The sequence below is a fragment of the Jaculus jaculus genome, chromosome 9, assembly GCF_020740685.1.
Source record: "Jaculus jaculus isolate mJacJac1 chromosome 9, mJacJac1.mat.Y.cur, whole genome shotgun sequence".
In the NCBI taxonomy this organism is placed as follows: Eukaryota; Metazoa; Chordata; class Mammalia; order Rodentia; family Dipodidae; genus Jaculus; species Jaculus jaculus.
This window is the reverse complement of record NC_059110.1, coordinates 90,020,179-90,035,230: the sequence shown is the minus strand read 5'-3', so window position 1 is coordinate 90,035,230 and position 15,052 is coordinate 90,020,179. Positions and strand designations below refer to the sequence as shown.

Genomic DNA, 15,052 nt, shown 5'->3' with positions numbered 1-15,052 from the left:
CAGTATGCCTTTCCTCATTATCTCCATCGCTTTACTGAATTTCATTATTTCCTGGTTTGACTTTCTTATTGTCTCTTGGATTTTATTCCTGAATTTGATCATGTCCTCTTTGAGCTTGTTCCACTGACCATTGAGTTCATATTTTTGTTGATTCTCCTCTATCTCATTTGTTTGTCTGCTAAGTTCTGTTTGATTCTCTTCAGTTATATCAAGCCTTATAATGAGAATATTTGGTTGGTTCTCTTCCATTTCATCCAGGCATCTATTAAATTCTTCTTGTTAACTTGCTTACATTTCCTTTAGCCATGCTTAGTGTTCATTTTCTTGGTTTTCTTCATTTAGCCATGCTTGAAGTTCTATTTTACATTCTTTTTGAAGATTCTGTTTGGATCATTCAGCCTCTTGTTCACAGCCTCATTGAGTTTATTTAATATGCTGTTATTATTTTATTATGGGAGCCTATATTTAGAGTTTCCTCTGTGAATTCCTTGGAGGCTGCCCTTATGGGATTAGTCATTCTTAGTGGGAATCTTTTGGCTTGATGTCTTACATTGTTTGGGTTGGAGTTTGCCCATCTCAAGATAGTCCCCTTGTTTTGTAAACAGTGTGGCAGTTGTAGCTTCTTTGGTGCCTGTTGGGTGGCCTGGACAGCTGTGGTCAAGGTGAGAATGGGAGAGTGGTCTCTATACCTACTTGGGCTAGGTGCATTTGAGTCTGAGTAGGGCCCTCCTTGTGTAGCCTCTAGGTGTGTCTGAGAGTGGCCCTGGGAGAGTTGGCCTGCTCAGTGTCAGAGGAAGGCCATGTTTTTCCAGTGCTCATCACTACCTGAGATTTTGAGTGAGATCATCTCCAGGACCCTGTGTGTCTCAGGCATAGTGTTAGCCATAAGACAGGTCAAGAGTCTCAGGCTACAGGATGAGGGTTCCTTGCTAAGTGTGGCAGCTCAGCTCACTGCTCAATCATTACCAAGCCAAGTATTTGTGGAGCTCACCTGGATTTGAGTTTTACCACTCCACTCCCTGGCCTTTGATGTGTTCTAGGCCCCAGGACCCTGTGGGCCACAGTGCCAATGCTACAGGACTAGGTAATGAGAGGGAGTTCCGCTGGGGGAAAGTAATGCTGCTAGTGTGGCTGCTTTCTCATCACTGCAGGTGCAGACCCTGTACACTTGTGGGGAGGGAGGAAGCCTTCCTGGACTTGGATGTCCAGAATTACCCCCTGCTTGGCCTTTGGAGTGTGATCAGCCTCAGAACTCTGTGGGCTGCATTGCTGGTGCCACCAGAAAGAGTATAGTGTGCTATGGGTCACTGCTCTCTGTTCACAGCACTTTCAGGAGCTGGTTCCCACAGGGGAGGGGTGAGAAGCCCTAAGGACATGAGCACCCAGCCTTACCTGTCCTTTGGTGGGCAATCAGCCCAGGGACCTTGTGGGCTGTGGCCAAGAGGGTGTCACCAACTGCAGGTAGGGATTCTGCTGTGGAATGGTGGCTCCCAGATCCTAGCACATGGTAGATGGGGGGATGCTGACCTGGGCATGGATGCACAGCTTTACGTTCCCACTACCTGCCAGTTGGTGTGTCCTCAGCTTGGAGACCTTGTGGACTGCAGTGCTGGGCCTAACTGGCACCGAGAAGGGTTCTGAGCTGTATGTAGGAAATTCCACTCTAGGATGGCAGCTTCCTGCTCCCTGATGTTTCAGAACCCCATAGACATTGAGGGGGTGAGGGGTGACAGGCCCACCTGGGTTTGAATGCCCAGCGTTACTTATTGCCTCATGTGTACAGTGTGATGCACCTAGGGTCCCTCCTATAGAATGTAACTGAGACTGGATCTTTAGAGTAAGATCCTTTCGGGGTCTCTCCTGGAGGCTATCACTGAGTTGCTTTCCACGTGTACCCTTCTTCTGGATTTTTTTTTGCAGGGGAGGGACTCCTTTTCCAGCATATCTGCTGATGCTGATGGAGGCAAGGCCTGGCTGGGTGGTAGGAGTCCTACCCAAACAGTTCCATGAGGTTCCCAGCCATGCTTGCAAATTTTTTCATATCCAGGGTCATGAAGGATATCAGTTGTGTAATGCCTGTATTTATTTTTGGTATTAGAATAAAAATGACTCTTAAAGTGAGTTAGTTGTGTTCCTTTCTATTTTCTAGAAGAAGCATGGTGAATTGGTGTTATTTCTTCTTGAAATATTTGGTGCAAATCACTGATGAATTCATCTGGGCCTAAAGTTTTCTCTTTTGTAAGATTTTTAATAATTTCTTCAATAGATACAGAATTAAACTAGAGGGGATTGGTAGTGTGTAGATTTCAAGGCATTGGTTTCATTGAAGTTGTTATATAAGTTATTGTACATAGAGTTGTTCTAAACAATCCCTTTAGATCTAATGTCCTTGTGGTATGTAGTGATAGCCCCTCTTCTGTTCCTCATACAGGCAATTAGATCTCTGTATTTTTCTTTTACACTAGAAGTTTGTCTACTGAAAGAATAATCTTTTTGAGTCATTGATTTCCTCTGATTTCTGTTAACACTTATATCCAGTTCTGCCTTTACCTTTATTATTGCCATCCATCTGCTTATTCTGTGAAACTCAACAAAGTCTAAGGTCATTAGCATCATTGAACAAAACCACTACAAACTGTGTTTTCAATCCTTTCTTCTGAGGACCATCCTACTAGTTTTCCATGTTTTGTCTGTCACCTTGCAGTTAACTGGTCTGAGTGTCTCCAATGGAAAGGACGAACTTGTAGTGTTCCATACAAAAGACAACAAAGACCTCATTGTCTGCCTCTTCAGCAAACAGCCAACCCACGAGAGTCGAATTGGAGAGCTTGTTGGAGTCCTGGTGAATCATTTCAAAAGGTAAAGTTTTATCTTTGTAACTAAGACAAAATTTAAATATATGAAATCATTTATCATATTAATTGTTGAACTTGTTTTATGCCAGTGTGAATATCTTAAGTTATTTTCCTCCATAAAGATAAGTTATGTCCTATGTTTCATAGAAGGTAAAAATAGCAAGTCTTGGTCTCAAGAATGATCTTCTACTGTTCCAGCATCTAGCTGCACCAACAATGAGAGATTTCCCTAGTGGTTGTTTCTTCACTGTCAATCCAAATGTAATTAAATTCAAACAATAGAAGAAATTACTTTATATTCCTATTGTTACAGCTTCTTTATCCCACACATAATTATATCCCACACATAATCTACTATGATGATAAACAAATTAGAAAGCAGATTTAAGATAACATGTAGGTCCATAAAGACTAAAAAAAAATCCCAGGCTAGACAGTAACTACTATAGAAACAATCACAATGAAAAATGGCATTTTCTGTGAACTTCATAGGAAAGCCAGATAGTATTGGGGAGCTTGAGTGAACAGAGATGTAGGAACTATCAACTAAGTGCTGATCTGGAGAGTGAATGAATAATTTTAAGCAGGAGTGATTTTGGGTTACTTGTTAAAGTTGTTAGAGATGAAGTTTTTCTTCCTGTAAGCAGTCATGGAGTACTGGGGATGGGGCATGTTCCCCCAGAGTTAAATGTTCTCATTGAGGCATACTGTCTTTGCCTCCCCACCCCACCCTGATACTGGGACAGGAGCACTCATCAAAATCACTGTCTACAAAATGATGCAGGTGGTGACAACAGTTCCTTTTCTTCCTGAAAGGCACTTTCCTTGTCCTCAGGAATGACCAAGCACTCTTGTACTTTTCTTTACCTCAAAGATATAGTTAGAATCACATGTCTAATACTGCTATTTATTTTTGCTGATAGATAATTTTAGCAGTTCGTTATATAGTTTTTATATTATTAAACCTTTTATCTAATTCAAAATGGATTTGTGGGTGGATGTGTGTATATATGTATGATGTGTGTGTATATATGGGCACATGTGTGCCACAACATGCATACAGAGGACAGCCTTCAGGTGTCTGTCTTTGCCTTCTACTTGCTTGAAGCAGCTGCTCCCTTGTTTTTGACACTGGAAATACTAGACTAAATGGCGCACAAGCTATGGGATTCTCCTGACTCTGCTCCTATTGCTATAGGCACGTTGGGATTATAGGCACTTGTACCATTGCATCCAGCTGTATGTTGGTTCTGGGGATCTGAATTCTAGTTGTCAGGCTTGCATAGCAAGCACTTTTAACCACTAAGCCAACTCCCCAGTCCCCAAAATGGACATTTAAATACTGTATGTAATTAATACTTCTAAATGTCATAAGTAAAATTATGCTTAATCATGACCTGTGGAGGAAAATTACAAGTGATAAAATCTATCAATAGTTCTCTTCTCGTAGCATGTACATTTTGAGCTCCATTTCTAGGTGTATGTCTCATATCTTTAACATATGTTAGACTTTTTAATTTCTTTAAAATTCATAATTGTAAGAAGAACAAATGTCAAGATGCTAGTTTTTCTCCTCAGTTTATTCTTGTTGTTTCTGTCTTATAAATTTAGAGATCTGGTGGTAAGAAGACATAAAACCTCTTTCCTGAAGTCAGAAATCTCAGGCTTGAAATTTTGACTTAGAGTTATAGTCATCAACCTGCTATTGACTTGACAAGGAAAGGTTAGTTTCAGTTTTTCTAGCTATTTTCCCTGATTGTCTTATCACTGGTGTGACTTTGAAATTCACATTGTGTTTTATAAATTTAACAATGTGCCATATAATCATACTTGTCCTTGCATTAATGATGAAAAAACAAAGAGAGAGAGGGATTTACCTCCAGACCAATTCCTTAAGTTCTACATCTTTTCCCTAAAGCACATTCTGAGAAGTTCTCTAATCAGAAGTTAGGTAAGGGGACTCACACTTGCAAAACATGCCATAGAACCAGAGATAGACTTACCCCTATATAGCCCAGACTGGCCTCAAGCTTAAGATCCTCCTGCCTCTGCCTTTACCTCCTGAATGCTAGAATTTCAGGATTATTCCACCGTGCCTGAATGCTATAGATAGACTTTAACAGGAGTCATAGCCATTTAAAAGAGAAAATTGAAAAGAGAAGAATAAAACTTGAATTCCATGAACAAAATTCCATCAGAGTTTCAGATAGAAGGAAGATATATACCAATTTGACAGGAAAAAAGAACTCTTTAGTCTATAGTACAAACTATACCCAAAACAAATAAGGATAGTAAAAGTATAGTTCAGGACTGGGAAGATGGCTCAGTAGTTAAAGGCACTTGCTTGCAAAACCTACAGCCTGGTTTCAACTCACAAGCCACCCACATAAGCTGGATGTAAAAAGTAGCACTAGTACCTGGCATTCAGCAGCAAGAGACCTGGTGCACACCCCACCCCACCCACACATAACACACACACAATTTTTTTTTAAAGAAAGGAAAGTATAGTCAGTCCCTGTTGAGTACAAAAATATTATTTAATCCTAAATTAAATGCCCACAAGAAGTGGATTCAAACTCATAGTGATCCTCCTACCTCAGCCTCCCAAGTGCTGGGACTAAGGGTATGTGCCACCACACCCAGCTAAAAAATGCTATTTGATAAAAGTCAAACTCATGCTAATGAATAAACACACAAAATGAGTAAATACAGGATTAGGATCAAATAAGAAGCATGTTTGCAGCTGCCATCCAGAGCCAGCTGAGCAGAAATGGTTTGGAGGGCCTGCAGCCTAAGGAAATCTCTTGTAGGCCATGCTGACCCAAGTGAAGAAGAATATATATGGGCCAAGTAAAGAATGGCCTTGTGCAGAAGACATGGCAGTTTGAAGAGAGGCTGATGTGAGCCCAAATTGAAACCATAGCACTGCCCTTGCTAGGTTACCTCTTCTCAGCAAGTGTCTTCCCCATGACAGGCAAGTAAGGAGCCAGAAGGAAACAGCAAGAGAACTATGCAAAGAAAATAGTAAAGGCAGATAAAGAAAAAGAATAATATGAGTTTTGTATATATGTACCTGTACTTTGTGTGCATGTGCATGTGTTGTGTGTGTGCAAGAATATATGTGCATATGTAGACCAGAGACTGACATTCCTTGATCTCTTTCCACTTTATTTACAAGGCATGGTCTCTCGCTTGAGCCTAAGGTTCACTGATGTGACTGGTATAGCTAGGCAGTTTGCTCTAGGATCTCATCTCTACCTCTTTAGTGCTGGAATCTGATCTCTAGTCTTCAGGCTTATGTGACAAATGCTTTGTCCACTGAACCTTCTCCTAGCAACTATTTTTTAAGGGGGTGTGGTAGTGTTTGCCTGTAATTCCATCACTCAGAACACTGAGGCAAGAGAATCAAGAGATTGAGGCCAGGAGCTGCAGAGATGTTTCAGAAGTTAAACATACTTACTTGCAAAGCCTACCATCCTTGCTTCAATTAGGCAGTACCCATGTAAAGCCAGATGTACAAAGTGTAGCATGCATCTCAAGTTTGTTTGCAGCAGTAGGAGGTCCTGGCATGTGCACATGCACACAATGCACATTTCTCTTTCTGTCTTTCCCTCTCCTTCTCTCTAGTCCTTCTTTCTCTCTCTTTCTCTCTTTGCTCCCCCAGCCCCCCACCCCCCACAAATAAATAAATAATTTTTAAAAAGAGTTGAGGCCAGTCTTGACTACAAGTGAAACCTAAAAATGTTGGAGGCAGGCAAGTAGACCTACCCTCCTGCTTTAGAAAAACAAAAATAGATGAAAGCCAGGTATGGTGGTATACATGTTTAATCACAGCACTCAGGAGGCAGAGGTAGGAGGATTAACATGAGTTCAAAACTACCCTGAGACTACATAGTGAATTCCAGGTCAGCCTGAGCTAGAGTGAGACCCTACCTCAAAAAAAAACATAGATTAAAACACAAAACAACCACTTTCAAGACCTTGGACATTAGACAACACAGGACACATTGGTCCCTGAGAGCTGAAAACAAGCACGGTGAGACCTGCACTTGCCTTCAGCATCCTTTTGACAGAGCTGCCAGACCATGTGCGTGCAGGGAACCGAAGTGAAGCACAGTGGACATCCAAAGCCAAGGAGGCTATGGAGAGTCTGGGCAACAAATCTGCAGATCAGAGGACCAGAGAAGATTGTTGTACATAGAAACCTGTAAGATAGCTGCATGAGATCCCCTAGGTGTTCCCAGAATGCTGATTGGTACATGGGAAGGGGAGCCACCCACAGTTAGGAAGCAGACTACTGAGAGGACCAAAAGGAACTGCACAAGCACTCACAGCCAGGAATAGCATGAGTTCTACCAAGACACACTGAGCACTCAGTCATCACAGGCATTTGGATGAGGATACATACAAGGATCTTGCCTCAGTAGGAAGAATCATCAGCCCTACGATGGATGCTGTTACAGTAAATGCTGCCTAATCAATCTTCAAAGCAAGACCCTGAGGGATCAGACTCCTTCCAAGTAACATATCCTGGAGCAGAGCTCATGAGTAACACCCAGTGAGGTAGTATTCACAACATCCCACATCCAGTCAAAGATTACCAGGCATACAAATGGCAGAAATATATCACCCATTATTTGAGATATCTATAAGTTAATTTGAGACATGGAAGATATAAAATGAAGATCCAAGTCAAATTTCTAGATGAGCTGAAGCCAGACCTTTCTTGACACTTCCATAGGAATCCCAAAACCTAATGTAGCTGAATATAAATTAACCTGTCCCTGCAGTTGTAACTCAACTGTACCTGTTATTCTGGCCTCCCTAAGCATCCGTCACATATGTTTCATATGCTCTGAAACATCTGAAGACAGCCTTTTTTTCTCTGGTTCCAGTGAGTGAACTTGGGAGAGGAGAGACCCACACATGTTAAGCACATGTGCTCTACCACTAAGCAGCATCCTTAGCCCTAAAAACAGTTTTTAACAGCATATTCCAAAGAGTGGTAAATATCTCAGTAGTAGAGTACTTACCCAGCATATGCAAGAACTTGGACTTGATCCCTAACACTACAAAGAAGGGGGAAGGAGAAAGAGGAAGAACAAGAAGCAGTAGTATAATTCAAGGATCATCAAGTTAGAACACATGCCACTAGAATCACCTGACAGAACGACATGGGCAATTCCAGGCTATACTCTACAGAGGAACAATTTCACCAACAGAACCAGTGAAAACCCAGTCACATGGAAAGTTAAACAGGTTCACTTACTGAGCTTCTCAGGTCTTTATTCATCTTGAATAAAGCCAGTACCAAAGACATCTATCTATATTGATATAAAATCATGTCTGGGCTGGGAGTGGTGGCACATGCCTTTAATCGCAGCACTCAGGAGGCAGAGGTAGGAGGCTTGCCATGAGTTCGAGGCCACCCTGAGACTACATAGTTAATTCCAGGTCAGCCTGGACCAGAGTGAGACCCTACCTCAAAAAAAGAAAAAAAGAAAAGAAAAACCATGTCTGAAACAAAAGGAAGAAAGCAAGGTATAGAATGGTATGTGTAGTATTTGTGTAGATATAGATGTATCCTTAAATAGAGAAATGTATTGTAACTTGGGTGTGGTGGCTCATGCCTATACTCCCAGCGTTTGGGAAGCTGAGATATAGAAAGATCACTGAAAGTTCCAGGCCAGCCTGGGTACAGACTGAGACCATGTCTCACATAAACAAACTAATAGATAACATTTAGTTATTCTACATACCACTTCTACTGGCAACAGGGCTGCTAAGGGCCTTCCAGGATTGACACACCAAAATAATTGAAAAAGATCCTGGGGACATTAGTCCCCCATACCCAATGGTGACCTCGGGCTAGGGCTGTGACCACTTCCCACTTCTTTTTTTTTTTTTTTTTTTTTGGTTTTTTTTTTTCGAGGTAGGGTCTCACTCTGGCCCAGGCTGACTTGGAATTCACTATGTAGTCTCAGGGTGGCCTCGAACTCACAGTGATCCTCCTACCTCTGCCTCCCAAGTGCTGGGATTAAAGGCATGCGCCACCACGCCCGGCCTACTTCCCACTTCTTGACACCTTGGACAGCAAAAGGTCCACCTACAGTCTCAGCAGCCCTTGGTAGCCAGTGAGCTATAACCTCCCTCTAGACTCTGGAGTATCTCCACACAATGGACATGCCTCCTACATTGCAATGCAGTCCTGGAGCCCCTGCATCTGTGCCCAAGTGGCCCACTGCAATACCTGGTTTCAGATCTTACTCACTTCACTGGCATTGTGGATGCACCACTGCTACCATGTACTTCCGTGCCTACAGCCAACTCAAGGCTTTCCTATGTGGTCGAGCCCTAACCTCTGACCTCTGCGCACCCAGGTGGCTGGCCCACACAGGCACTGTGACAGTGATCAGCCCCCTGGAGCTTGTGCAGGCCAAGCTGCAGGCTCAGCCATAGCATACAAGGAGCTAGCCACTGTGTCCAGTCCATGGTGGTTCAGTGGACCAGCTGGGGCCCACAGTCCTTTGAGAGCCTATTCTCAGCTCTGTGCTAGTTCTACTATGAGCTGATGAAGAGCTGAATGAATGAGTTTGGAACAAAGGAGTAGGCATCCATGGCCATCAGCTTCATGGTTTGTGGCATTTATTAACAGTGGTTGCTACCTTGACTCTACCCTTCATTTGGTAAAGACACAGCAGCAGGCTGCACTGGGAGCAAAACAAGCTATGAGAATTTGAGCTGCATCAGGTCCCAGGGCACTCTAGGTTTCCTAGGATCATCAAGACTGTGCCCTTGTGCAATCATGATCAACACTTAGAAGTTTGACAAAAGCTTTTTCCAGAGACTCAATCAGAAACAGCCTCTGTGCCACTGAAAGGGCCACGGAGCCACCCAGCCCTTGTGTGGGTAGTAGCAAGAGACTGAGCCAAGTGCCTCTGCCTCAGCACTGAGGAGGGGACACATGTCTTTCCCTCCTAATCTTGATTTCTGCTATGTCCCTTACCAAAATCGCTACTTTACTACCTCACCTGTTCAAGACCAAATTTGACATCTGCCCCCTCTTTGTGTTCACTTTGTGTTTGTTATATCTTGGTCCCTAAGAAGGGCCAGGCTGGGCTGCCCAGCTCTGTTCATTTCCTGTCTGATCATGATGACCTTCTGTGTGTTGCTGTTAAAAATAAATAAATAATAAATTATAGATCTCTCTCATAATTTCTACTTAAGTGGTAGTATGCTACATACATCATTGTGTGCCTTGCCTCTTTTCCTTACTTATCAATATATATTCTGATATAGATATATAGTAACACAACATAATGATGCATATTATACACTGTACCTAGAAAGATATACAGGACATTGATTGCTGTTTCTAGAGGGGGGACACCTCAGTACTGGGGGAAAAGTAGTATGGAGAGTATTTTTTATTGTCAACCTTTTATAATAAATATGTTATCTAATTTTTTCACTGAAGTAAGTTACAATTTATTTTTAGCATTTTATACATGTTTCTGAATTCCTTTTTTTTTTTTTTTTTCTTGTTTAGAAAGGTAGAATAAGGCAAATCTACTTTCTAAGTGAATGACGTGTCTTATGGCATTTCCGGATCTTGAATAGTCCTCTGGGATTATTGGCTGCTTTGTGTGTTGTTTACTGATCTTCGTGTTCTCATGCACCTGCACGGACAGAGTCGGGCTGCTCTTCCTGCTGCTGCAGAAGCAGGGTTTGCCAGACCAGTCTGCTCATACAGCTTGAATGGTGACAAACTTGACTCTTGGTTTACATTTCATTCAAATACTTGCTGGTAGTGAGCAGTTCTGCCCATCAGTAGACAGATGCTCTCACATTGGCCTTCCTAACACAGGAGTCACCAAAACCTGTAGTATTAAGCTTTCAAAGGACCCATCTGCCTTAAACAGTGGCCCATGCTAAAAGCCTTGGTATAGTCCCAATTTCAGGTACTGAAATTGCTCATTTTTCCTGTTCTATATCTGCAGGTAAAAGCCAGATGTCAGTGATATATGCTTCCTTGCCTTTCATAAATAGTATCTTTAGTATCTGCTTAATTAAATGAATATTACTAACTGAACTTAACTGAACATTTGGCCTGCTTCTCTGATGCAGTTTGTTTTTGTTTTGGCTCTTAAAACCATGGGCAGACTCATGCCAATAGACAGGCACAGGCATTTGGCCAGTGGCTGTACATCACTGTTACTACCCAGAGAGTGTGAGTCAGGGGCCAGAAAAGGGTCAGCCTCCAAACAGGAGTGTGGGAAGCAGAAGGAGTCCTGTCCCAGGGCCTCAGATCTTGAACTACCCATCACTCCGTCAGTGCCTTCCTGCTTGCTCCCAGGGTGACTCCCCCACTCTCTAGGGCATGTTTTCATAGCCCTTGATCTTTAATTCTGAACTGCTTTCCCCAAATGCCTAGATGTCTAGCACAGTCATTTATGTCTCAACTAAAAATATGCAAGGAAAATAAATAGTTAAAAATAAACCTTTTCGATTGCCAACCATAGAGGATTGGTTAATTAAATTTTGGCCCAACTTAGTAGAGTTTTGGAGCCTTTTCTTTTGTCCTTTTAACAAGGTTTTGCTGTTTAGCTCTGTTTGGCCTCCAACTCACTATTTTCCTCATGCATTGGTCTCTCAAGTACTGGGATTATCAGAGTATATGACCATATCTAGTTTTGGCTGTTTTTTGTTTGTTTGGTTGGTTGGTTCTTTTTTATATTTTATTTACTTATTTGAGAGAGTGAGTGAGAGTGAGTATAGACCTCTTGACACTGTGAGCAAGCTCCAGATACATGTACCACTTTGTCCATCTGGCCCTACTAGGGTACTAAGGAATCAAACCCTGGCCAGCAGGCCTTGTAAGCAAGCACTCTTAAGCACTGGGCCCTCTTTCTAGCCTCCAGCATGGGCTATTTAAGGTTGTTATTGTGAAGGCATCTAACCTATGATGGCAGAAGAGTGAGTGGTCATAACTGACCCTCCTTGCCCTCCCGTACACATCCATATAAACACCTAGGAAGAGATGCCAGCTTTCCACAGAGAGATACTGGAAACATCGCAACACAGTGGACCCACAGACAAGACTGTCCTTCACCTCTGCTCCCATGTTGCCTTGCAGGCCTTCCCTGGCTGTGTGTTTATTGCAGGTGTCCCAGTTGACGTATGAGTCCACATAAGCATGGCCTTTGTTTCCACTGTTCATGGCAGTTTCCTAGTATTTCAAACCATGCCAAGCATGTAGAGAGTTGTCTGTAAGTACTAATCGGATGCTTATCGGTAAGAAGATAACTGCTGCTGTACCCATTGGTAGTAAGGCACTTCTAACTCTTCCTCTAAGATATGTGCACCTTGCCTTCTATGTGAAAGAAAGGAAGAATCCCGCTATAATGCCCTTCCCTTTCCAAATACCTCATGTACCACCTACAAAATTATAGCTCGAAGCATCGTAACATATCTGAGGGCAGAGGGATTAAGTGTTTCAAGATAGTAAGTTGGCACCTATGAGGTTTATGAGCTGAAAGAGCCATGGATATGTTCTGTGCTGAGGATTGAAGGTTTTCATTCAGTATTCTTTAACAACTAACAAGAAACAATTTCAGACTCTCCTTGTCAGTGAGCCATGAGGAAGCAGGATGTAGGAATTCCTGTTCAGATCAGCACTTTCTTAATAAGTAAAAGACTTTGAAACCACACTGGAGGCTGCACACAGAGCCAGCTCTCCAACTTAGAAGCTGAGACAGGGATTCTAACTACAAACAGGTGGGCTGCAAGAAAGAAGCCAGGAGGCTCTACGTGCCCTTTTTTATGTAAGGACTCAGGACTGGAAAGATAAGATGCCTTCTCATGATGCCTATACGGAAAGACAATAACACCAGGAAAGGCATAAATGAGATCTAAAAGAGACAGAGAGAAAAAAAAAAGAATTACAACAGAAAATTCATACTATAGAAACTTCTGCTTCAAGGAAACATTGGGTCTACATAAACAGACCAACTCTACTGCACAGATAGAGTTGAAGAAAGTGCTAGCTGAGAAACAATTGAAAGTATTTGAGTATTCAAATCAAGCAAAAAATCTTAAAGAAATTAAGTCCACATTTAAAATTTGAAAAAAAGTGATAAGGCCTCAACATACAGAAGAACATAATAATTTAGAATAAAAGTTGACAGATGTACTTGAAAAGGACATAAACTGAGCAAAAGTAATATTGTATTTTCATAGATTCTAAGTATAACTTTTTTTAAATTTTAACATCTCTGAAATTTAGATGTGACTGACAGTTGGTGGATTTTTCACTTACAATGGGCAACATTTTATCTTAGCAATATACCAAAAAAAGGATATATCTTTCATGGATGGTATCATATATCATAATTTTTTTTAATTTATTTGTGTAAGAGTGCATACAAAAAAGAGCACAGGAATGCCAGGGCCTCCTGCCACTGTAAATGCAATCCAGACCCATGCGCCACTCTGTGCATCTGGCCTTATATGAGTACTGGGGAATCCAATCTGGGCTGGCAGGCTTTGTAACCAAGCACCTTTATCCACTGAACCATCTCTCCATACTCCAACATGTGATTTAAAACACACTAAAAGAAAATCATTCTATACTGCAAGTATTTCGTCTGAAGATTTAATATCATAAAGATGTATTATCATAATAATCTTTTTTAATCTTAAAGATTAATAATCTCAAGGGTGCATGTTTGTAGTTTAAACCCACAGACCTTGGGGTGGAGTGAGATTCCCTTACAAAGAAAAGAAATAGGTTTATCTTCATTCTGTGTTCTGCACCAGTAAATGCCAGAATCTATAGGGCCAAATCTTTAGTCTTTTGATGAAGAAAGGTCAGGGCTCAGGAATTATATGCCCAACCAAGTTGTCTTTAGTTTTTCGAGGTAGGATTTCACTGTAGCCCAGGCTGACCTGGAATTTACTACGTAGTCTCAGGGTGGCTTTGAACTCACAGCGATCTTCCTACCTCTCCTCCCAAGTGCTGGGATTAAAGGCGTGCGCCACCATGCCCGGCTGCAAGTTGTCATTTTTGTTTAACAGTCAAACACCTCTGAAAATAGATGTGCTCCTGGCACTCTTTGGCAGAGGAACAACTATGATCAGAGAGTCACAATCTCCATTGTTCATCTTCACTTCTGTTTGCCAGCTTGACTTACTTAAGTAGCTCCTGCCATATGACAAGAAATATTGCACATAACTCCCAAGAAGAAGTAAGGACCATCATCATCCAGGGGCTGTTATCAAAAAGTCCCAGCAAAATGTTCCCAACAACCCAGTAACTATAGCCAGAGCAATAAGGTTTCACAGCATGGTCAAACACCTACCCAAACACTATTTATTTTGACCAAAAAAAAAAAAAAAAAAAAGAGCTTGCCAAAATATGGTGATCTCCAATAAGATCATGCATGGGCACTCTTTTTTGGGGGTGTGTGGAGAAGATAAGGTAGAGCTAGGTAGGAGGGCTTGGAGATGAAGTGATGCCGGGCAGGAAAAAGATAGTACATAATGTTTTATTTATTAGAGAGAGAGAGTGAAAGAGGCAAATAGAGAAAGAATGGGCATGCCAGGGCCTCTAGCCACTGTAAATGAACTTCAGATGCATGTGCCACCTTGTACATCTGGCTTACATGGTTACTGGGAAATTAAACCTGGATCCCAAGGCTCTACAGACAAGTGCCTTAACTACTAAGCCATCTCTCCAGCCCCTAGAATTTTTTTTTTTAATTGTGAACACATTGAAAACAAATAAAAGTCCACCAAAGTAAACATGGTAAGTAAACTGTGATATTTCCATACAGTGAAGTACCATGCAGCCATACCTCCCCCCCCCCAAAAAAATGACAAGTCTTTCTGTGTATCTTAAGGAGTTTCATTGACATCTCCTAAAGGTGCTTGCTCAAAAGGCACTTTCTAGACCCTGCACCAGACTTCTAAACCACCACTTCCAGGAATGGAATTCCCTATACATGCCAAAGTTTTAGAGATACTGGCTTCATAGCTGACATAGGAAATGACTCAGATATGCACATCAGGTATGATATGACCAAGTTATTGAAGCCACTGTGATAAACTGAGCTGGAGTAATGGCTTAGCAGTTAGTACTTTCTGTGAAAGTATGAGGGCCTGAGAAGACTACTCAAGTTCAATCCCCAGGACCCACA

The 15,052-nt window shown here is 41.8% G+C and overlaps 1 protein-coding gene and 1 pseudogene across 3 annotated transcripts in view; both read left to right on the top strand.

Annotated features, from left to right (window-relative positions):
• The window catches only part of Myo1d (myosin ID), a 394,397-nt gene that overhangs the window by 290,100 nt on the left and 89,245 nt on the right, over positions 1-15,052 (top strand). For 2 of the 3 annotated variants that reach the window (XM_045158230.1, XM_045158231.1), the window contains exons 21-22: positions 2,705-2,859; positions 4,467-4,578. In XM_045158230.1, coding sequence (XP_045014165.1) covers positions 2,705-2,859; positions 4,467-4,533 — 222 coding nt within the window. In that variant the 3' untranslated portion in view covers positions 4,534-4,578. The remainder of the gene's footprint in view (positions 1-2,704; positions 2,860-4,466; positions 4,579-15,052) is intronic. The other variant, XM_045158229.1, reaches the window with a different exon arrangement.
• Positions 7,303-9,732, top strand: LOC123463385 (annotated as a pseudogene).